Source organism: Pipistrellus kuhlii, unplaced genomic scaffold, assembly GCF_014108245.1.
Source record: "Pipistrellus kuhlii isolate mPipKuh1 unplaced genomic scaffold, mPipKuh1.p scaffold_m20_p_11, whole genome shotgun sequence".
NCBI lineage: Eukaryota > Metazoa > Chordata > Mammalia > Chiroptera > Vespertilionidae > Pipistrellus > Pipistrellus kuhlii.
Genome location: NW_023425416.1, coordinates 30,481,759 through 30,505,745, shown reverse-complemented (window position 1 = coordinate 30,505,745; position 23,987 = coordinate 30,481,759). Strand labels below are relative to the sequence as shown.

Sequence of the window (23,987 nt, the reverse complement as noted above, 5' to 3'; positions counted from 1 at the left end):
AAGGATTGATAAATTGACTAACAGCCTGAAAAGTTGATCTCATCTAGGCTTCTGATAAAGGAATAGAAAAGAGTCCCAAATTCCAGAATGTCAGAGGGACGATGAAGTAGGTGAGAAAATACGGTGGAATTTCTCATGGCAAAGGTTCCTTTTCTCAAGGGGGTGAACTATTAAGCACCAGGAGCCTGCCAGACAAGGAGTGAGGCAGCCATATAGAACCTCACAAATACATGTATGGGTGAAAATAAAGCAAGAAACAGACATTAGTTTATTAATATGGATCAATTAATTTTTCCATTCAATGGATAAATGAGTGTTATGAATGAGCCCAACACTTAATTAAAATATTTATTTTCAATATCTTTAATATCCTGTTTCATTCCATAACATGAATAACCTGAAGGCAACTAATTAGAATTGGGCAGATCTAGGCAGTTGGAAGCAAAATAGTACAAATTGAGTCATTTTGAGCAGCAAGACATCGTATAGGATATGGAGGGTCACTAGTTACCTTTTGTCTTCTTTCAAATTTAAGGATGAAGAGAAATTGTTACTTTTCTAATTATGTAGGGAAAGGCAAAAAAATGAATTGGCCACATCTAAAGACATTTACTGCCCAAATATGAAATACACCTACGTGTTTGTGATGGAGCAGTTGCAAAATCAGGCCCTTAGACTGTCCCAACCATGAACTCTGAATTGTTTTGGCAATGGATAGACAGCGGATGATACTAGGGTACAAAAAAAAAGTGACTAATAGGAACACGTATTATTGTTGGAACTATAATGCTTCTGGCTACCTCCATTGACAGTCTAAAATCTTGTGTTTGCGCAGGGTCCGGGGACCAGGAGAAACCTGGGATGCTGTAAATGGTGGTGGTCCACACTTCGCGGATCAGAAGGTCAGGAGGAAACCGCAAAAGTTCCTTATCCCCTGCTGCGCCCAATTTATTACATAATTTTGTGTATTCTTATACAATATGAGTGAGTCTTGTTTCCCCAAATAATATCCAAAACAGTCTTAGATGTTTTTCTTTTCGCCCTCTCAGATTTCACGTTGGAGATTTTTCCATTCAGAATATGAAAATGCTGCTGATTTTGTTCCTCCTAATAATTTGCTCCCATGTTTCTGTGAACCAGGATTCTGGTAAGGAAAAAAAAAAAATGGGAAGAATTCTTTAACTGATTGTGGAAAATATATGTGATTTTGACTTACTTAGAAGTTGAGTGTCCTTTCGCTTTGTCTTGATTTTGATAGTGGGAAGGGTGGGCTGGTAGCTCAGTTTCTTTTTGAAGCTCATTTGTCTCTGGAATTTGCTCATTGTTAGCGATAGGAAGATACAAGAGTTGCTATTTTGTCCTCAGTTTCAACCCCATGTAGGTCTTCTGGGAGGTTACGTAAAATCCTGTCTCTTACTATTGGGTTCAGACCTGAAAATCTTGGAATGTATCTTCCTAATTCATTTGTGCCAAAACATTATCTTGGTTACACATACAGCTTTTGCTCCAATTTAAGCGATTTAATCTGATATGTAAAGGAAATGCTTTTACTATGAAGAGAAAGCGCCATAGCTGTCTACTTTCTGTCAGCGATCTGTACCCAGTGGACTTGAACTCAAAATACTGGCCTACCCTTCTCTGCCTCTGCCAATTCTTTCAATAACTAGTTCGCACACTGGTCCCTTCATGTCCAGGTCCCTTCATGTTAGTTTGTGCTGTTTTCTCAAGGACTCTGACCTGAAGGTAAGTTTTCTGAGGAGATACACTAAGACTCTGCCCTGCAAGCATCTTCCTTTAATGTCTCACTGGGCCTGATATTAAACTGAATCTAGCTCATATGCCAGTTGTCTGCATTTCCTTTCTCCACACACAAGAAGTGATGGTTTATCCATGAATAGGAAGGTCGCTTTGGTCACAAGTCAAGCCATCCTGGGCAGGGCTTGGCCCGACAGTCCTTATTCGGATTCCAGCCTTCTCTTGGAGAAAGATATTAATGCATATAATTCTTCCCCTAAAATCCTACTGGCTAAGTGATCATCAACAGAAGCTCAAAGTGGTTGAAATTGGGTTATTAAAAAGACAAGAAAGAATGGTTTTATGTACTGTGCCTCATTAGACTACTATGAAGAGAATGAAATAAACCTATGAGTGCCTAAGCTGGTTTCCTACCAGTTGTAGATAGGAAAAGACTGATTTTATTTTAATCTGATTATAATATATCCAATAATCATATTAGATAACCAGAATCTGAGAGTGAGGAGGGGACCTTAGATATTTCCTTACTGAATCTTCTCATTTTAAAGGTGAGGAAACAGGCCCAAGGATATTGAATGGCTTGACAGAGCTGTTAGAGTTAGCTGATATCAAAGTCAGGACTTCTGTTACTTGTTGAGTTGCATCCTATCTTCATAAATATACACCATCAGGACAAACACACAGACATTTTCCTTCCTTCCCCGGATAAGAAATAGAGCCTATACTAAAGTGCTGAGAACTCTGGATTCAAACCAGAAGATCACCAATACACAGCATTTTGTGCTTGAATCCAGTGATTCTCTAGCATATAAAAATAGAATTCTGTATATCCAGCATTGAATCAAGCCTTAAATGTTCAACAAAGTATTATATTCCTCTATAAAAATTCCATTTTCATAGAAACTAAAACCATAATAATTTTCCTAGCTGAAGGTATACTGATTTTCATCACTTTTACACATGAATGAATAAATTTATCAATTGTAATGTCACTCATATGGTTTATAAAATATATTGTAAGTAATCTTAAAATAGATTAAGGCAATCTCATATTTTTATGATTTTAAGTACTTTTTAAACTTCATCAATTTGACACTGGCAAACAAAACTAACATTTTTATAAATTAATCACTTACTTTGTCACCGGGCTTAAATTGGAGTCACAATAAAAGATTATCTTTCAGATTTCTCTATTCAAACAAATTTGAAGCAGTTTAGTTATCATTTAAAATGTTTATCCTCTTGATATAAACTGAGGTCAAATTCTGAAAGCAAAAATTTAAAAAGGGCCGAGACTGGTTTGGCTCAATGGATAGAGCGTCGGCTTAGGGACTGAAGGGACCCAGGTTCGATTCCAGTCAAGGGCATGTACCTTGGTTGCGGGCATATCCCCAGTGAGGGCAACTGATCGATGACTCTCTCTCATCGATGTTTCGAACTCTCTATCTCTCTCCCTTCCTCTCTATCAATAAAATATATATTTTTTAAAAATTTAAAAAGGTATAAGGCGAAATTACCTACTACCAGTATAAAAACACAGGAGTTTTTACTCTAAATTTATCTATTTCTAATGAACCTATTCTTGCAAAAGTGATATTTAATTTTGCAATTGGTTTAAATAAGAGGATATATATATATATATATATATATATATATATATATATTCAATATATGAATGAATTGGCCCTAGAAACAAGTTTTTTTTCTTGAGAAGATGTGTAATTTCAGGCTGTTTTTAGTTCATTGGGAAGGTATTAAAAGTACAGATAAAAGAGGAAAGTGTGTTTTCCCCTGTATGGTTAGCATTAAGCATGGTAGTACCTTGCTAAAGTTCATGCTTTGTTGATTTGGTTGTGTGTGGGTTTGCAGGCCCTGAGTATGCAGACGTGGTGTTTCTGGTGGACAGCTCTGATCACCTGGGAATGAGGTCCTTCCCTCTGGTGAAAACATTCATCAACAAAATGATCAGCAGTCTCCCTATCGAGCCCAGCAAATACCGCGTGGCCCTGGCCCAGTACAGCGACAAGCTCCACAGTGAATTCCAGCTGAACACCTTCAAGAGCAGGAACCCCATGCTGAATCACCTCAAGAAGAACTTTGCGTTCATGGGCGGCGCCCTGCGGGTGGGGAACGCTCTGCGGGAGGCTCACAGGACCTATTTCTCTGGACCTGCGAATGGCAGGGACAGGAAGCTGTTTCCCCCGGTTCTGGTGGTGCTGGCTTCGGCCGAGTCCGAGGATGACGTGGAAGAGGCTGCCAGGGCTCTCCGGGAAGATGGGGTGAGGATCATCTCGGTGGGGCTGCAGAAAGCGTCCGAGGAGAACCTGAAGGCCATGGCCACGGCTCAGTTTCATGTCAATCTTCGGACCGTCAGAGACCTCAGCACGTTTTCCCAGAACATGACGCAGATCATCAAGGATGCAGCCCAGTACACGGCCGGAGCAGTGGACGCTGCTCTTATGGAAGGTGGGCTTAGGGTGCACGCATAGAAATGATGACAAAATGTTTTTGGGAAATCAATGTGGAGGGAGGATTGAGGCTCCATGGACATACCTTTCCCCCAAAGCTGGGCTGTATTTTTAGCTGCTAAATATCTGTGTGTTCCAAAGGGCCCACTGATTGTGGCCATTTTATTTTATTTTTTTTAAAAAATATTTTTACTAGAGGCCCCGGTGCATGAGATTTGTGTATTCCGAGAGGGGTGGGGGGATCTTCTCAGCCTGGCCTGCGCCCTCTTGCACCTCGGGAGCCCTTGGGGGATGTCCAACTGATGGCTTGGCAGTTGGACATCCTTAGAGCAGCTGCAGAGGCAGGGAAGGCTCCCCCCACCACCGCTGCACTCACCAGCTGTGATCCCGGCTTCTAGGCTTCCAACTGAGCAGTCTTCCCCCCTCTACCCCCCCTTCCCCCTGTAGTGCACTGACCACCCATGAGGGGGCAGCTCCTGTGTTGAGCTAATGAACATCATTCCAGTGAGGGGCGGGGGAGAGCCAGTAAGAAACAATTTGCTCCAAGTGTACAAGCAACATAGAAAACTCCCATTATTTCTAGCTAAATCCGTTGGAATGACATGACCTATAAAATTATCTGTTGTTCATAGAGAATGCTTTCCTTGTGGTCATCTATGAAAACATGAGTCCTATTATGAGTATCTTTCTCAGGTAAAATAATGGCAAAAAGTATCCTTGACATCTCAGTATTATCCCTTAGGAATATCTGGACAATGCTGATTTCAATAGCGATGTTGCTTCATGATTTCAATATGATAGGAGTAGCTGCTGTTCATTGAATGACTTGGGTCCCAGGCCACAGGTTAAACACCTTACCTCGTTTAATTTCCATAACAACTCTAGGAGGTAAATATTACTACTATCTCCAGTTTATGGAGGAGGACGTTGAAGCTGGGAGTTTAGCTGAGATCCAATATTGGAACCCAGGACCCTCTGATAGGAGCTTTATAATAATGTCATAATACCTCCTTCCTTCTTTAAGTGCATAGCCCAGCTCTGTAGATGCTCTCCAAGCCTTTGAATGCTGAACAGAGAAGCTGACCCACTAAAATTGTGCTCCTTCCATCCTTGCCCATGCAGTTTGCCAAGGCCCCTCCGTGGCCGACGTGGTGTTCCTGTTGGATATGTCCATCAACGGCAGCCAGGACAACTTGGACTATCTTAAAGAGTTCCTGGAAGAAAGCGTATCCGCTCTTGACATAAAGGAGAACTGCATGAGGGTTAGCCTCGTGGCCTACAGCAGTGAGACGCAGGTGATCAACTCGCTAAGCAGGGGCATCAATAAGTCGGAGGTCCTCCAGGCTATCCAGGGCCTCTCGCCCCTGGCTGGGAAGGCCTACACCGGGGCCGCCATCAGAAAGATCAGGAAGGAGGTCTTCAGTGTGCAGAATGGCAGTCGGAGGAACCAGGGGGTGCCCCAGATCACCGTGCTGGTGACCCACCGGCCGTCGGAAGACAACGTGACCGAGGCAGCCCTGAACCTCCGGCGCCAGGGCGTGACCGTCTTCACGATGGGCGTGGAGGGGGCCAGCGATAGCCAGCTGGAGAGGATCGCATCGCACCCCGCCGAGCTGTATGTCTCCAAGCTGAAGACCTTCTCCGACCTGGTCGCCCACAACCAGACGTTTCTGAAGAAGCTGCGGAAGCAAATAACGCACACGGTCTCTGTCTTCTCAGAGCGCACCGAAACGCTCAAATCCGGTAGGGTGTTTTTCTGAGGGAGGTATTATCCCAGCCTTTTCTCTTTTTTTTTCTTACCTTTTAAATATTCTGTGTACAAATGCGATTGGTGTGGGGTACTAGGTGGGGAGTGAGAATAAGTTCGTAATTTCTTACTTGACCTTGATTACATGGAGTGCCATTGGGAGGAAATAAAAGCTATTGAGGTGTTGGGATAGGTCGAAAGGGTTTTCCTTTCTACCTCCCATTTTGTGCAGCTTTAATTGGATTCTTTGTTACTTACAAACACCCCAGAATACCATCCTTTGCTGTTTTTCTCTCTTCCCTATACACCCCCCCTCCTTTACCTCTCATGTTCCCCTGCTCTTTCCTTTGTTCCTTTTTTCTTTTTTTGTAACTTTTCTCTCCTTTTCCCTCTTCCCTCATCCTCAAATTCCAATTTAGGGAATGAACAGGAAGCATGATTTGGATTGAGAACACTGTAATTAATTTGTTGTGAAGTACTAATCTCTAAACCCAGGAATTTGGAGAGACAGATAATTATTTTGTATATTTTATATATACACACATGTGTGCTATGTAAATACTTTGTGTGTGTATACACACACACAAGTATATATGTTTACATTCTTCAACAAATATTTATAGCATGGCTACTATAAAATTGCCCTTGTTGCCCTGACTGGTTTGGCTCAGTGGGTAGTGTTGGCCTGTGGACTGAGAGGTCACAGGTTCAATTCCAGTCAAGGACATGTATGTACCTTGGTTGCAGGCATATTCCCAGTAGGGGGTGTGCAGGAGGCAGCTGGTCGATGTTTTTTTCTCATCGATGTTTTTAACTCTCTATCCCTTTCTTCCTCTCCATAAAAAATCAATGAAACATATATATATATTTTTTAAATTGCCCTTGTCCTATACAAATAAGGCCAGTGGCAATACCTCTACATTTGTTAAATGACTAGAAGTGAATAAGGAGTAAATTATTTATACATGTTCTCAAGAAATAGAGCTCATATGTCCACAATGTTTAGTTCGAGGCCGTCTCCATGTCACAACACACCACTTGACTTTTCGCGAAGCCGTTACTTTACTAACTAGAGAAGTGGCTTGTGAAAAGCATTTTCAAGTTTTCTTTCTTACATTTCTCTGTGTCCCACTTGGCCTTGATTCATGGCAAAGAATTATCAGAATAATCTTAAACTGTCAAAAGAGACTCATTCGGCCCCATCAATGCTGAGTCTCCTGGGCTAAGCCAGCAGAGCATGTCTTTTACAGCTAGAAGCTGTTTCCCATTTGTCCCTCTGAAGATGCTCATACTTGTTCTTGCATTCTGCTCCCATTTCTTCCTCCCACATGTCCCAATGCCACACTCAGCCTCTCGGTTCCCCCTCAGGTTGTGTGGACACTGAAGAAGCAGACATCTATCTGCTTATCGACGGCTCCGGGACCATCCAGGCCACGGACTTCCAAGAAATGAAGACCTTCCTGTCAGAGGTCGTAAAGATGTTCAACATCGCCCCCCAGAAGGTGCGGGTCGGGGCCGTCCAGTACGCCGACAGCTGGGACTTGGAATTTGAGATCAATAAATACTCCAACAAGCAGGATTTGGGGAAGGCCATTGAGAACCTCCGGCAGGCGGGTGGGAGCACGAACACGGGCGCAGCCCTGAATTTCACGCTGGGGCTGCTGCAAAAAGCAAAGCAGCAGCGTGGAAACCGCGTGCCGTGCCACCTTGTTGTCCTGACAACGGGCAAGTCCCAGGATAGCGTCTTGGAGCCTGCGAACAGGCTGAGAAAGGAGCTCATCCATGTTTACGCCATCGGGGTCAAGGAGGCCAACCAAACACAGCTGCGGGAAATTGCAGGCGAGGAAAAGAGAGTGTACTACGTGAATGACTTCGACGCTTTGAAAGACATAAGAAACCAAGTGGTTCAAGAAATCTGCACCGAAGAAGGTAGGAGAAGGGCGACTTTCCCTCTGGACCCAGGCTCACAGGTGGCCCTCCTGCAATATTTGACATTGCAGGTTTGCAGAAACAGCATGAATTCCCTGGTTGAGATTAGTTGACTTAAGTGGCTGTGCTTGTTTCCAGAACAAAATGGGTGGCCCACTAGAGAGTGCGGTTCTGATTCATATCTGAGGCATAAAGATATTTGATGGAGTTCTCCTTATTAGCCTCTTCCCACAAATCCCTGCTGATATATATATATATATATATATATATATATATATATATATATATATATATGCTTAGATACTGCGTATGTGAATGGCAAGATGGTTTCTTATTTTAAGGAATATTTCAGGTTGATTTAACTTTAACAAAATTTTTATGGGCTATTTTAGAGCTCTATCAGTTTTCAAACGGGGGGAATTTTGCTTTCTTAGGGGACATTGGTAATGTCTAGAGACATTTCTGGTTGTCATAACTAAGGGATTGCTACTGGCATCTAACGGGTAGAGGTATGCTAAACATCCCTCAGTATCCTACAATGCATAGACTACCCTCCCCAATAAAAATCATCCGGCCCAAAATGTCAGTAGTCCTGAGGCTGAGTAATATACTCAATCAAATCATTAAATAACAAATAGAGCCGTCACTTAATGGCCTCCAGGGCTTTATTTACTGGCTAACCATCCTTACCAAGCACACCTTTGACTTCAATTTTTTCCCCCTTAATCTTTTTACATGGTAAACATTTCACTTTCTCCCATGCAGCCTGCAAAGAGATGAAAGCTGACATCATGTTTCTGGTGGACAGCTCCGGCAGTATAGGACAAGAGAATTTCATCAAAATGAAAACATTTATGAAAAACCTGGTGGGTAAATCCCAGATCGGGGCAGATCGGGTGCAAGTCGGCGTGGTCCAGTTCAGCGACGTCAACAAGGAGGAGTTTCCACTCGACAAATATGCCTCGCAGAGTGACATCTCAGACGCCATCGACCGGATGCTTCACATCGGACAGACCACGATGACGGGGAGCGCTCTGACCTTTGTGGCTCAGTACTTCAGCCCCGCCAAGGGGGCCCGGCCCAACGTCAGGAGGTTTCTCATCCTCATCACGGATGGCGAAGCTCACGACGTAGTCAAGGACCCCGCGGTGGCACTTCGGCAAGACGGCATCATTATCTACTCGGTGGGGGTGTTTGGGTCCAATGTCACCCAGCTGGAGGAGATCAGCGGGAGGCCAGACATGGTGTTTTATGTGGAGAGCTTTGACATTCTGCAGCGCATTGAAGATGAGCTTGTTTTTGGAATATGCAGCCCCCGGGAAGGTAGGCCTGGGTATACCTGCTAGTGGGATTACCCAAACACCGCATGTCCATGTTAGTCATGATTTCAACATATTGAACACTGTAACCTTCTTGTTTGAAATGTTCATTCTAATGGCTTTAGACCCACATAGGCAATGTGACTTTCTCCAACACAACTGCTGAATGAAAGAGTCAGTGAGGAACAATTTTGGTCCACCTAGATTCTCTCCCATTTGTAGACAAATAGCAGTATGGTGATGAGGCCTCCATTGAAGAAAAGGGATAACATCCTGGGTCTCAGATCAGGTTCCCCGAATTCTTGTGGAAAGTGACTTTATGAGGAGGTGTTCTCAGGAGGGAAGTAAGAGGGTGGTCTTAGCTAGAGTCTCACTTCAGCCTGACCCCCTGGAAAACTAGAGCATGAATTACACCATAGAGTCTGTTTCACCTGGAGCTATAGGGCCCAGCCTAAGTCCTTGGGCTGTGTGTGGGCTGCCACCACAGACCATAGAGGGGCATACCTCCCCCCCTTGCTGGGCAAGGTAGCTTCCCTTTGACCTAACATCTACTATCTGCCAGTTATTTTACAGTTTTTAAAATCCATTACTTATATAAAATGAGATGACATTTGTAAAAACACTCATATTTTTTAAATCCTATAAAGGAGGACTCTAGTTAGGGGAACTTGAGCAATAGATGCTTCAAAGGAAGTAAATAATAGAGTCCCAGTCTTCCTCTCATGAGACTACAGAAGAATGGAAGTGATAAAAAAAAAAAAACCCTACAAATATAAGAAACTTATTTATACTGTGATTCTAGGGGCTTGGTGACAAAAGCATTCTTGAAAAAAAAAATCTATATGATTGTCTCAGTGGAGTTTTGAGGAAAAGGAGAAACCTTGTACTGTTACTCAAATAACAGTTTTGCTCAGTTTCCACTAGCAGGTTGATCGTGGTCTGTTATTTGTGGTAAATGAGATACATCTAGTTTGTATTTCCTGGTAATTTTACTGCGAGCAAATCTGAACTCTTTGGAGGAGCAACCCTGAGTAAACTACCCCAGGCCCCTTGGGGAATCCAAGCCAGCTCTTCAGGGCAGAAGGACATCGCGTCCTCTTTGGTGGAACCAGCCCAAAAGATAAACTCATGTTTTTCCTTCCTATGTTGGCAAAAAAACAACAACCGTTCTTCCCTACTGTTTCATTCCTGTTGTCTTCTATACTAGTCACATGGCATGCTTCACTTCTGATTCTTCCAGTCACCCAATGTGTGGAGGTTTTTCCCATCTCAACAAGCAATTCTCGGATACCGGCAGGGTGTCCAAGAATTCAACCCAAGTCAGACCTTGTGTACCTGGAGGTAGCATCAGATCCCACAGATTGAGGGCTCACTCTTATAAGATTGCCCCATTCCCCACTTCAGACACAAGTCACAAGCCCAGGTTACCTGTGCTTCTGACCAACCTGTATAGATGGAAGTTTAACAACTGCCTTCTTGGTTTCAATTAACTTACTGGACTGGCTCATAGAACCCAGAAAAACACATTTACCAGTTTATTAAAGTCTATGATAAAGGGTCCAGATGAACATCCAGAATGAAGACATGCATAGGGCAAGTTATGAGGAAAGGGGTGCAGAACTTCCAAGTATATATAGAATATCCTATGCCATTCCCGAGCGCCTCACTTTCCTAGAATCTTCATGTGTCCATCAAACAGCTCTCTGAACCCTGTACTTTTGGGATGATCCATCATTAACTCCAGTCCCAGCCCTTCTTGCTTCTCAGGAAAATGGGGATGAGCCTGAAAAGTCCATGCTTGCTCTTCCTGGTGACTCGCCCTCACCCAGAAGCCATTCTTTCTAGCAGACAACAGGAAAGAAACACATAGTAGAGGCCCACCCAGAGACACCTCATTAGAACAAAAGACACTCCTGTCACCCAGGAAGTTACAAGGGTTTCAGGAGTTCTGTGTCAGAAACTGAGACAGAGACCAATGTATATTTTCTGTTACCTCACACAGCCTTTCTTGAAGTCACTGGGGAGGAAATATGTTGACCTCAGGGTTTTCTACAGCCCTACCACTTAGTGAGCAAGTGGCTGGCAAGACAAGGAAATGTGGTGAACCTCTGCTGAAAGGGTGGGGGGAATCCTTTCTCACAATTCCCATTTCTCCAGAACGGATGAGTTAACATTTGGAACATACCCTTGTAAAGCCTGCAGAAACATTGGGCGACATAAGGATTAAATCATTAAACATCTCACAATCCCACTTCTCCAGAATCAATGAGTTGGAGTTTAGACCTCTACACTATTACGTAGAATATGCTGCACACATGACTTGAAGTATTAATTGGGTCTTTACTGCTTTGCTTTCCATGGCATTGACCCAAGGCAGTGGTCGGCAAACTCATTAGTCAACAGAGCCAAATATCAACAGTACAACAATTGAAATTTCTTTTGAGAGACGAAAACCAATTTCTGCGCATGGGCCATGAAGTTTCACTTGCTCTGTATGTGCGTGCCCGCACGTGTTATTTTGTGAAAGAGCCACACGTAAGGGCCAAAGAGCCGCATGTGACTCACGAGCCGCAGTTTGCTGACCATGGACTCAAGGAATAAAAAATTGATGGGAGCATCACTGTAGTTGGAGCCAAGTGTGACATGGGCTTATTTCTATGATGAGACCCAATAATGAAAATAGATAGTGTTTCCAGAATGTCCAAAAGGGAGAAAATGTAACCCTGAAAAGTCAGCTGTCATATAGCCATGAAAAACTATACAGTTTTGCCAAATTAATTTTTTTTCTTTGGCCATTTCCCCAAGGCTTATCTTAAGAATAAAATTTAATACACCATATGGCTTAAGCAAATTCCTGTAAATGAAAGCACATATTAAAAGAACCCTTTATACAGGAAAATTTCCACAGAATTATACATTTTTTTTTCTAGTCCAAAAGCATGTCCCCCTCTCAACTCTTACAGATTTTACTTTATATTAGCTTTGTCCTAAAAACTCCACTAGTTGAATTTTATTATGTACTGCCAACACAAATATGTATGTACTAGAGGATCTCGGGGGGGAGGGGGGGATCCTCAGCCTGGCCTGCACCCTCTTGCAGTCTGGGAGCTTTGGGGGATGTCTGACTGATGGCTTAGGCCCGCTTCCCAGTCAGACATCCTTAGCACTGCCGGGGAGGTGGGAGGCTCCCACCATAGCCACTGTGCCTGCCAGCCATGAGCCCAGCTCAGGGCTTTTGGCTGAGTGGCACTCTCTCTATGGGAGTACACTAACCACCAGGGGGCAGCTCCTACATTGAGCATCTGCCCCCTCCTCTTACCCATCAGTGTGTGTCATAGTGACTGGTCGTTCCACCGTTCGGTCAATTTGCATATTAGCCTTTTATTGTATAAAGAATTGTGTATGTTATCTAAGGAATGGACATTCTAATATACTACTTGATCCAATGTGTGGGGGAGACATTGGCAATTAAAAAGTAGGCGAGGGGCGGTGAGTATCCCATGATATCCAAAGCTAACCTCATGGTTTTCCTTTCTCCTCCTCTTAGAATGCAAGCGAATTGAAGTATTAGATGTTGTGTTTGTAATTGACAGCTCTGGCAGCATTGACCAAAATGAGTATAATATCATGAAGGATTTCATGATAAACTTGGTGAAAAAATCTGATGTTGGCAAGAATCAGGTTCGGTTTGGGGCTATGAAGTATGCTGATGACCCAGAAGTGCTGTTTTATCTGGATGACCTTGGCACAAAGTCGGAGGTGATTTCAGCGCTCCAGAATGACCAGCCTATTGGGGGCAACACGTACACCGCCGAGGCCCTAGGCTTCTCGGACCACATGTTCACCGAAGCCCGTGGCAGCCGCCTGCTCCGAGGGGTCCCCCAAGTCCTCATCGTAATCACCGATGGGGAGTCCCATGATAATGCAAAGCTCAATGCCACAGCCAAGGCCTTGCGGGACAAAGGCATTCTTGTGCTGGCCGTGGGGATCGAGGGTGCTAACCCTGAGGAGCTGCTCGCCATGGCAGGATCAAGGGACAAGTATTACTTCGTGGAGACTTTTGGAGGCTTGAAGGGGATATTTTCAGACCTGTCAGCCAGTGTGTGTAACTCCTCACAAGTAGGTAAGGCTTGCCAATTGCCAAGTTTTTCTTCATTATCAGCAGAGGTCCAAATGAGGGAAGAAGCAATATCCCTCAAGAGTATGTTCTCCAAACAGGAGAGGAGCACTGATCGCTTTATAGGGCATCTCATTTGGCCCCCTCCCTAAAGAGGAATACATTCTACCACAGTACCGCTCCCTTCTGTCTAAATGCTTCTCATGACGGAGAATTCACCAGTTTTTGAATGAGCTTTATTGATTGGGGCACAAATTAGTTTCCATGTCATTTCGTCCATTAGTTCTTCCTGCTTTTTACACAAGAAATCAAATTCCATACCTTCCTAACCACTAGCAATCATTGCCTGGAGTCTTTGCTCTCCTCCAGGCTGGAAGTGCCTGGTTCCTTGTTCCCTCACCTGTTTCTATTATGACACAGGTTTTGGTTTAGACATGGTGCCCAATAATGAACGTTCTATTCCAGCCTCAGATGTTGCCAGAGCAGAGTACAGAAGGACTTCCTTTACCTTGGCTGCTGTTTCTATTCTGGCATCTGGAGATTGCATTGTCACCTTTATGTCTATGTGTCTGTGTGCCTGTGTGTATGTATGTAATTCATTCGGTTGTCCTTTTACATTTTTTGAAAGGGAGTTCATGGTCTATTTAAATTCCTTGTCTTTCTTAAGAGTGTTGTACTAAAAATACTTTTTATTAGATAAATTGCTGTTAATCTAGGATTCTAACATCTTGGTACAGTTCTTTTTAAAAATTAACTTTTCTGGTTTTCATAGATATTGCCTCCTAAGCATGCAACTACTGTCTCCTCCCCCTCCCCCCAAAAAAACTAACAAACTCTTTCTGGATCTTACTGAAAACTAGGACACATCTCTTATCTTCTGGTGTCCAATGCCTAAGATTCAATCTGTCCTTTTCAAATTCACTGTAGAAGTTGACATTGCACTTTTTAAAATACGTTTTATTAATCCTCACCCAAGGATATTTTTTCCATTGGTTTTTAGAAAGAGTGGAAGGGAGGGAGGGGGAGAGAAATGCACTGCTTCCCTGCGGAGGCCAGGAAGCTAACCCACAACCCAGGCATGTGCCCTTGCCCAGGAATCAAACCCATGACTGTTTGGTGCATAGGCCAATGCTCTGACCACTGACCCACACCAGCCAGAGTGACATTGCTTTTCTAATTTTATTTTTAAAATATATTTGTATTGATTTTAGAGTGGAAGGGAGAAGGAGAGATATATAGAAACATCAGTAATGAATCATTGATTGGCTGCCTCCTGCATGCCCCACACTGGGGATCAAGCTGGGAATCGAACTGTGAGCTCCTGGTTCATAGGTCAATACTCAACCACTGAGCCACACTGGTCGATCTGACATTGCATTTTTAAACAGAAAGTTATTCCTTGGGCAGAAAAAAAATACTTTGTTTCCTTTATTGAATCTAAGACAAAGAAATTTAGTAAGTTAACCAATTCCTGAAGGATCTATTTATCATATTTCTTTTTATCTCTTTTTGCATATTTCAACTGCGGGCTTCTTAAACTCCTTTTGTTTTTCACAAAGCTAAGTGAGTTAGGTCCATGGTGAGATCTCTGGGGAATTCAGTGAAAAGTTAATGCTTACCAGAAGGCTAAGGGATTCACATGAGCATGTGCCAAGCATAACTCATTCACTGGCAATTATCTTTCATATTCTTTTCGTTTTGTATTTTCTGTGTTAAAACCAAGGAAACATACTATACTATACTGAATTGTTTGCTCCGAGTATGAATTGTTTGCTCAAAAATAGTATTCTCAAGTAGATATTTTTGCCTATATGCATCAGAAAGGGGCTGACAAAGAGGAAAACTTCTGAGATATAGATCAGAATTTTATGATTTTAAAACTTCAATTTGTCTTAATAAACCAGGAAAGTACTCATTGGCTCAGCTGGCCAGGAAGGCCGAGCCAGTACTACAAACCATCTGTCTCTTTGTGTGATGCTCTGAATGGATGTGTGCTTTTTGTTTTTCTTGATGTGCTACTGTCCCCGGGTTTTCCAGAAGGGTTATGGCTAGATCACAGGTAAGAGCAAGTTCTCTGTAGCAACATCTTGGAAAAGAAAATGGCATAAGACCAAATGGAAAAGCCAAGAGAAGTATTAAAAAATATATGTATATATGAGTTCTTCACCCCTAGTCTCACCTTTGGAACTGATGGGTTTTATTTCTTCTCCAATGAATGTGACCACAGAGTGGCTTACGATAAGAAACCACTTTCAGGAAATACCATTTCTATATAGCTACAAACGTTTCACAGAATCAGGCCGGGTGAAAGAACGAAGAACAACCTAATTGTTGTTTTGCTCCCTTCCCTGTCCTCTGTAGATTGTGAAATTGAAAAAGTAGATCTTGTTTTCCTCATGGATGGTTCCACTAGCATTGGTCGAGATGACTTCGAGAAGATGAAGGTCTTTTTGGCATCGATTGTTCAAGAGTTTGATGTCAGTGCCGACAGAGTGCGTATAGGGGCGGCCCAGTTTAGCCATGCCTACCAGGCAGAGTTTCCGCTGGGAAGGTACGTCGGGAAAAAGGAGATATCACTTCAGCTCGAAAACATCCAACAGATCTGGGGAAACACACACATCGGCGCCGCGCTCCGGATGGTGGGGCGTTTCTTCCAGCCGAACATGGGCAGCCGGATAAGCACCGGCATCCCGCAGGTGCTGCTGGTCCTCACAGATGGCCAGTCCCAGGACGAGGTGGCTCAGGCTGCTGAGGACCTGAGACACAAAGGTATCGACATCTACAGCGTGGGCATCGGGAAGGATGTGGATGACCAGCAGCTCATTCAGATCACCGGCTCCGCAAGTAAGAAGCTGACGGTCCATAACTTCGATGAGCTGCAGAAGATCAAGAAAAGGATAAGTCGCAACATCTGCACTCCAAGGCGGGACAGCAGTAAGTATTCAGATGTGTCCGTCCCCTCGTGTGCACTGACCTTTTTCCTCAAGCTCTGTTGACGGCGGGTGGGAGAATTCAGATTTCCTGCCTCTGGATTTCAAATGGAACGTTTCACAGTTAGCCAAGTATTTTCTTGGGACTTGTGGATTGAGAAACGGGGCATCCGAGAGAGTTGTCTTTTCTCTCCCCCTTGCCTCTTTGTAAATGTGAATCCTTCAGGCGCTGTGAGGAAAAAGCCATTGAGTATAATCAGGTTGGTGTCAGAGGCTGGAGAATGTGTATCAAAGAAATAAACCATTTGACAGACTTGGGTTGCCTGGCAACAGGGCCTACAGAGCTGCGAAGTGCAGGCAATGTCTTTAGAGGGTCAGGTCTTTATCGTGAAACTTTACTGTGGACATTAGTAAATTACTTCTTTTTTAAAAAAAATATTTTTTTTATTGATTTTTTTTTTTTTTTTTTTTTTACAGAGTGGAAGGGAGAGGGGAGGAAAGGAGAGGGATAGAGAGTTAGAAACATCGATCAGCTGTCTCCTGCACACCCCCTACTGGGGATGTGCCCACAACCAAGGTACATGCCCTTGACCGGAATCGAACCTGGGACCCTTCAGTCCCCAAGCCGATGCTCTATCCACTGAGCCAAACCAGTTAAGGCAGTAAATTATTTCTTAAAACTCAGCACATTTTGACATTCCTCTCCACCCCTCCAACAGATGGAAAGGTAGCTTGTCCTATTTTTGTATAAAAAGTGCCTACTAGGTTGGCTGTGATTCTGTATAATGGTAAATATTAACTCTGGATTTCCACCAGGGAGAGAAAAGCCTACACCGTTGCTAAGAGCAGCTCTGAAGACAGGCAGCCTGGCTGCTCCATGGCCATTTTCTCTTGGACAGCTTCTTCTCTGAGTTTGATTTTCTCATCTGTAGAATGCGAACAATAGCAGCACCTAGTTCAAAAGATCATTGTGAAACTTAAATGGGAAAATGCATATTGAAGCTTTACTTTGATTAAGCATGACAGCGAGGATGTAATTATAAAGGGCTCTATTTTTGTCTCCCACCGACCCATGAAATTGATTCATGAGGGCCGGCTCCTCACTTTCAGGAGATAAGCGAACCTCTTCTTGGCGATTCAGCGTCCATCCCAGTGTAATGATTAAAACTTCAGACTTCATTCAAGGGCACTCTGCTTTCATAGCCAGCCACAGGCTGCTCCCTGGCCACAGAAGAGAGGCCACATGTGCTTGGCATTTTATCCACTGTTCTCACCTCTCCCTTCTACCCCCCTTCTCCCAGGCCCTGCCCTCTTCTTGCCAACCACGCTTTCTGGCCTTCCCGGAATGGGCTGGGGAAGGGAGAAGCGCTAAAGAGGTCCAGGGAAGTTGGCACCCAACGACACATGTCAGCAATTGGTTTTCTGTGACGATAGCCCTTGTCTAAAGCGGGGTCCATCCCTAGGTCCTTCAAAGATTTTCCCACCTTCCCAGATCATTACCCGCCCCCCACCATGGCACATTTGTCAGTGAATCTTAAGAGAGAAAGGGAGAGAGAGAATTAGAAACATCGATGAGAGAAAAACATCGATGAGAGAGAAACATCGATCAGCTGCTTCCTGCACACTCCCAACTGGGAATGTGCCTGCAACCAAGGTACATGCTCTTGACTGGAATCGAACCTGGGACCCTTGAGTCCACAGGCTGATGCTCTATCCACTGAGCAAAACCGGTTAGGGCATGAGTGGATCTTTCCACCATTGTTCCCTTGAGTAAGATATGCATGTCTCAATTCCAGACGTTCCCATGTCTTCCTCCATTTCTGAGTAGCTGGTGATGCCTCCAGCTTTATTGTGCTGCCATGTCTTTGCCCTTCCAGTAGCCTTGTTGGACAGGAGATCAGGGGAGCCCACAACAGCCCCTTCTTATAGGCAACCACAGCGACTCCATGGGAAACAGGAACATGTCAGTTTCCTGATAAACCCTGGAAGTTATGCGCCCCCGCCCACAGTGAGGCCATCTCTCCTCTGCGGAGAGAGCAGCGTGCCAACCGACATCTCATTCTTTAGAATTTCCAGGCTTGGGTAATCTCCAACTTAGCTCTTAAAGCTTCTCTCTCCTGACTTCAAGAAGAAACTACCTCCTTTTTTTATACATGTGTGTATGTGTATATGGGGTGGGAGAGCTCACCACATATCAATAGCTCTCTCCAAAAATGCTCTTCTGGACTCCCAAGGTCAAACCTTTTATAAGACCCATTGTGTAGGCTAAAGTGTAAAAGTCTGCGAATTGATCAGGGACTATTGTCTTTGTAAATCCTGCTTCATGATCTCCCCGTACTTTGGCATGTGTCTGATGATTTCAGCCAAACCTTCTACATTCACTCAGTGTTTCCTATGAAATACCCGTTTCCAGTTACTAGGCAGAAATTTTTCTTGGAACTATCTATTCCCTACTCAAGAGAGTAAAACCACGAGGAAAATCAAAGTCAGGAGTATATGCACCAAGTAGTGAGCGAGTTCTCTTTAAAGGAAACAATCCTGAGCGTGAAGACAAACAAATAAGGAAGGAGAGTACTCCAAGATAAACTTGGGAGTCATTATGGCAGCAAGCAAGAATGTGAGGCTGTTATAGCCAAGCTGTGGGCTGAGGACTGAGGAGGCTGGAATGAACACTGATAACGCTTCAAAGACATGTGCAGACATATCAGAGGATGCCTGTTCTTCTTGAACTATAAACTCTCAATTCAGGGAAATCAGACAGTAGCTTGGTGTGGCGCTAAGCAAGTCAAACTTACAATATGAACATCTAGCTTTGCTTCTTACTAGAATATGCATAACTTTGGAGACATCAGTATCCCTCCTTAGTTTTCTCATCTGTGAAGTTACATCATCTCCGTTTCTCTGATTGTACACTATGATTTCATATGTGTGAAAGGAAGGGCAGCTGCATGGAGATGAGAAGTGACTAAGGATCAATATTTCTGGAGCATCTATCGAGGTTCAAGTGTGGTGCTCTAAGCATTTTGAATGCATTAGCTCAATAAATTCTCCCCAAAACCTATATGGTTTATATTTTTACTAGGGACCCAGTGCATGAAATTCATGCACTGGTAGGGTCCCTAGTGGCTACTAGCTGCGACCCAGGGCCTCCCTCCCTTCCCCCGGCTGCCTGCTGCTGCTGCGGCTGCCTCCGTCAGCCGGGGTCTCCCTTCCTTTCCCAAGCCAGTCCCAGTCCCTGGTCAAACTCCTGGATAAATGCTTGGGTGGACAATTTGCATTCTATACTTTTATTACATAGGGTTTCCAATTATAAATGAGGAAAATGGGACTCAAAGGAATATTGCTAACTTAACCCAAAACATACAGGACATAACAGACTAAGCAAATTTTGAAACCGAGGTCTGACTCCAGCCCAGTATTTTGTTGTTGTTGTTGTTAAATTAAGCTGCCTGTTTTCTTGACCTAGTTGTTGTCTAGAGTATCTGATGCTGATGTTATAAAGAAATAGTGTCTAAGTATTCTGCCTCACCAGTTTCTATCTGGAACTGAAGACATCATGGGTTTGTACCTTGAAATTGTTTCCATAAGCTGCTGCTCCCTAGTGAAACCACTTACTGTTAAGTTGTCACTTTCAGCATCACAATCTAGTAGCAGAACTAGAAACCTACCTGACCTATAAACACTACCCAGAAAGTAGTAAAATAAGGTAGTTTGGCATACAGATCCCAAACAAGCATAGATTTGAATTCCGAGTGTGAGGTCCACTGTAGTAACTGTGAGACCATGGGTAAGCTGCTCTGTCACAGCTTCCTCTTCAGCAGAATGAATATCAGAAGAGTTCCTACTTAGTCTGTTTCATAAGGATAAGTGAGATCCTGAGTGGTAAATAGGTGGTAAATGTTCAGTGAGTGTTAATAACTATCACAGAATATTGCAGAAGGTATATTTATAGGAAATGATCCTATAAATGCAAAATACATGGAGTGATGAGTTGCTTCCCAGAAGGACAATTTACCAAGAGGTCCTTGGTTTAGGAACTTTAATATTTCAGCAATATTTTAGAGCCATGTTCAAATTTAATATCTCAACATATAACAGATTCCTCTAAGCAACTAAATTCCATAGTCTTTTTTTTTAACCTTAATTTGTATTTATTTTCCTTTGAGCCTGGCTATTCTGACTACCTAGAGAAGACCAGGCAGTTCTCAGGATAGGAAAGTCCTGCCTTTTTCTTTGGCATGGAACCATAATTAGGTAGCCAAAGCATCTTATCTATGTATCATCATGGATAGATGAATCAAAAAGGAGATTAAGCAAAAGGCCAGTCTGATTAAAATGAGGTAAGAGACACCTTCAGGATTTGATTCAAGGAATGTGGGAACTATAAGGAAAATTAAATGGTCATTTCCAACTTATCTTAATAAGGATCTCTGTATGTCCCTGTCTTTATTGGGCTCTTTAGAAAATAAGGATCTCTGTATGTCCCTGTCCTTATTAGCTCAAAGCAAAGTTTGTGCTAATAATTTATGTGCTAATATTTCAAAAAAGCAAGAGTGAGTGCAAGGGAAGTCATACAGGAAAGGAGGGAAAGTAAAACAAGATGTATGTTACCAAGCTAGCTACAGCGTCTTGAGAAAGCATCACCAGCATGTTGGTCATTCAGAACATTGAGGAAACCACACACAGCCACCATATAGATCTCCTGGGCATAAAAAAAGAGATTAATCTGCCAGTTACTTCCCATCAAGGACCTCTCATTGGACAGAGGTTACTGCATGGAAAGTCAATTCTCCCATCCTATGTGTTGTGTTATCCAGCCCTTTGGGGAAACCAGATACAGAACCACAGTGCTTTATATCTATGGCTAAGCATAGTGGAAGGAGCCAGAACTCTCATGAGTGTAATTGGGTTGGACATGGGCACTAGAATTATTGTGGCTCTACTGTAATGGGCATGATGGAAGCCATGTCAAAGTTTTCCCCACCCCCCCACACAACATTGGTAAACCAGACAATGGTGGCAGCCGAGGCTCTCCATTGGATAAATGTCCAAGTAATTGGGGGGGGGGGGGGGCGGGCAGTGAGAAGGGGGCAGGAAATCCAAGCAAAATCTGGAAGAAGTATATAAACTAAGTCTTTTACAGTAACTGTTTTCTTAATCTTTTATTTTTTTTGAAATCTCAGATAACCCTCTTTCAAAGGCCACACACAAATTTATACTTGCTATTAACTGCCAACAGTCTGACTTTCCCCTTTATTTTCTCAAGAATCTGTTTCCTAATCTTATTAATATATCATACCTCCTGCTGATGGCAGATTCTTTTAATTCTTAATAAGAATCTGCCATCATCAACTACGATTAAGGACTTTGTAAGTCAGATAATTAAAATCAGCTTTTGGGTCTGGCAAGGAACCATTAAGACTATAACTGTCACTCCAATCCATTCTTTTCTGTTCTTTTGTATTTTTATTTTGAAATGCATAATCTTATTTTTGTAGGCAAGAAAATGAATGCCCAGAGGGGTTAAGAGATTTGCCAAGTCATTTAGCAGTAACAGAGCCATGACTGGTACATGACTAACACTAAACTTTGTGCTTTCCCACTCAAAGACCTCCCCCTCCCACGCTTCCACATGCTATTTGTAAGGACTAGTCAAATGCTTAGGACATTAGTTTACTTCTCCATCTTGTCACCCTCTGTAGCCAGTCCTGTGAATTGCCATCTTAATTTCCCTGCACTTATGCCCCTCTTCTATTCTCCTCACTCTTGCTATCCTAATTGAACCCTACTTTTCTCTTTGGAAATCCAATTTTAACCTTCTCCCTAGCTCAATTCCTCAACCATCCCTACCTCTTATTAACTTTGAAGGCTCCCAATTTGAGTCTCCGTAGAGTTTTCAAGGCCATTACGTGAGAATCCACTCGTTCAGTATGGCCTAATTTCTCTAGTTGTATTTAAACTCCTAGCTGCTAGCTCTGTACTTGCTCCCCACATTCTCTTCCTTGGATCATATCATCATGGAATTGTTTGCCAGTTTGAATTAAAGAAACACAAGGAACTTATTAACTAGACTTTGTACTTTCAGTAATCTAGACCAAAAAAATAAAATACTCAATTTTTATAGGGGATAGTTCCCAGGATTCCTCAATGACATTTTGACATTTCTATGTTTTTTTTTATGTATTATTATATATATATATATTTTTTTTTTTTGGTGGGGGGTTTTCTCATAAGAGACTGGTTTCCTTGAATGCAGTAACATATTTTGGTTAATGAATTGTTTTCTAAAAATGTTCATCCAAGAGGGAAATTTTCAATCTCAAGATAGAAATGAAAGGATAGCCCTAGCTGGTTTGGCTCAGTGGATAAAGCGTCGGCCTGTGGACTGAAGGGTCCCAGATTCGATTCCAGTCAAGGGCATATGCCTGGTTATGGCTCAATCTCCAGTAGGGGGCATGCAGAAGGCAGCCAATTAATGATTCTCATCATGGGTGTTTCTATCTCTTTCTCCCTTCCTCTCCAAATCAATAAAAATATATTTAAAAAGCAAAAACAAAAACGAAAGGATATAGATTCAAGAGCAGTTTGGGAAAGGACAAATTCATATGCTTCCTTCTGACTAGTTTCTTTTCATTTCACTTTCTGACTATTGGGGAAGAGATTTTTCCAATAAAGTAAGTGCAGTAAAATTAGAAAACCCGCCTTTCAGGTTTTCTTAATAACATATTGATTCACTTCAAATGTCATAGTGATTTAAAATTATCAAGTAAGGCTTTTATGTTTTCCCTCACCTGACTCTTCTCATTAAAAATGAATCAAGTTACTGGCCCTTGTTTTAAGAATTGAAACTGACATTTTAGTTTGAAAGATTTACAAATGTTTAACTGACCAGTGTGTCTGAAGGTGGTGAAAGACAATTGTTCACACAGCAAATACCTGAAAAACTGCTTATCCAAACAAAGCAAATGGAGAATATACACTGCTCCCCTCTAACTTACCAAGCAAGCTGTGTATGTTGAATTTATTTTTTAAAAAAGGTTGAAGTTTTTTAGCCGAGCTAAAGTTCTTGAAAGAAGAGTGTATGTTACATGACTTTATTTTTCTCTAATTACCTTCCCTTTATGAGGCTCAGATGAAAATAGCATGCTCTTTCTAGTTTCTCCAGTGCTTAAATGCCCCTGGAGTTGATAAGAATAAGAGCGAAGCATTTTTAAAAATATGTTCTTATTGATTTTAGAGAGAGGAAGGGAGAGGGAGAGAGAGAAAGAAACTTCGAAGATGAGAATCATCGCTTGGCTGTCTCCTTACCCTCCACCCCGCACACTGGGGATTGAGAGGCAACCTGGGCATGTGTCCTGGGATTTGAACCTGTGACCTCCTGATGCATGGGATAACACACATTAGTGCAATACCTCTTAAATATTTCTTGAGCCCCAATATGGCATTGACTTTACCTTCCTGAATGGCTGAGCTCTGCAGGCAGCACCATCTTTGACATGGTTAAATGTGGGGAATTTGGTGCCCAGTATTTCATTGGTAGGACCTAAATCAAGCAAGATTTCAAAGGATCTCTTGGAGCATTTGTCTGCCATTTTACTTTTTCTTTTCTGAATGGATTTTAGAAGACAGAAAGGAAACATTCTTTTTGTGATGTTAAATCATCAAAATCATTCCTTTAGTTCTTTGTGATTTCTTTTTCTAAATTATTGCTCTATGCAAAGG

The 23,987-nt window shown here is 42.7% G+C and overlaps 1 protein-coding gene across 1 annotated transcript in view; it reads left to right on the top strand.

Annotated features, from left to right (window-relative positions):
- The first annotated feature begins 826 nt into the window (after positions 1-826).
- Positions 827-23,987, top strand: part of COL6A6 (collagen type VI alpha 6 chain) — a 94,894-nt gene continuing 71,733 nt past the window's right edge. Inside the window, exons 1-8 of the mRNA XM_036431509.2 lie at positions 827-902; positions 1,050-1,147; positions 3,625-4,221; positions 5,346-5,966; positions 7,339-7,899; positions 8,665-9,222; positions 12,766-13,341; positions 15,697-16,269. Of these exons, the coding sequence (XP_036287402.1) occupies positions 871-902; positions 1,050-1,147; positions 3,625-4,221; positions 5,346-5,966; positions 7,339-7,899; positions 8,665-9,222; positions 12,766-13,341; positions 15,697-16,269 (3,616 nt within the window). The 5' untranslated portion in view covers positions 827-870. The remainder of the gene's footprint in view (positions 903-1,049; positions 1,148-3,624; positions 4,222-5,345; positions 5,967-7,338; positions 7,900-8,664; positions 9,223-12,765; positions 13,342-15,696; positions 16,270-23,987) is intronic.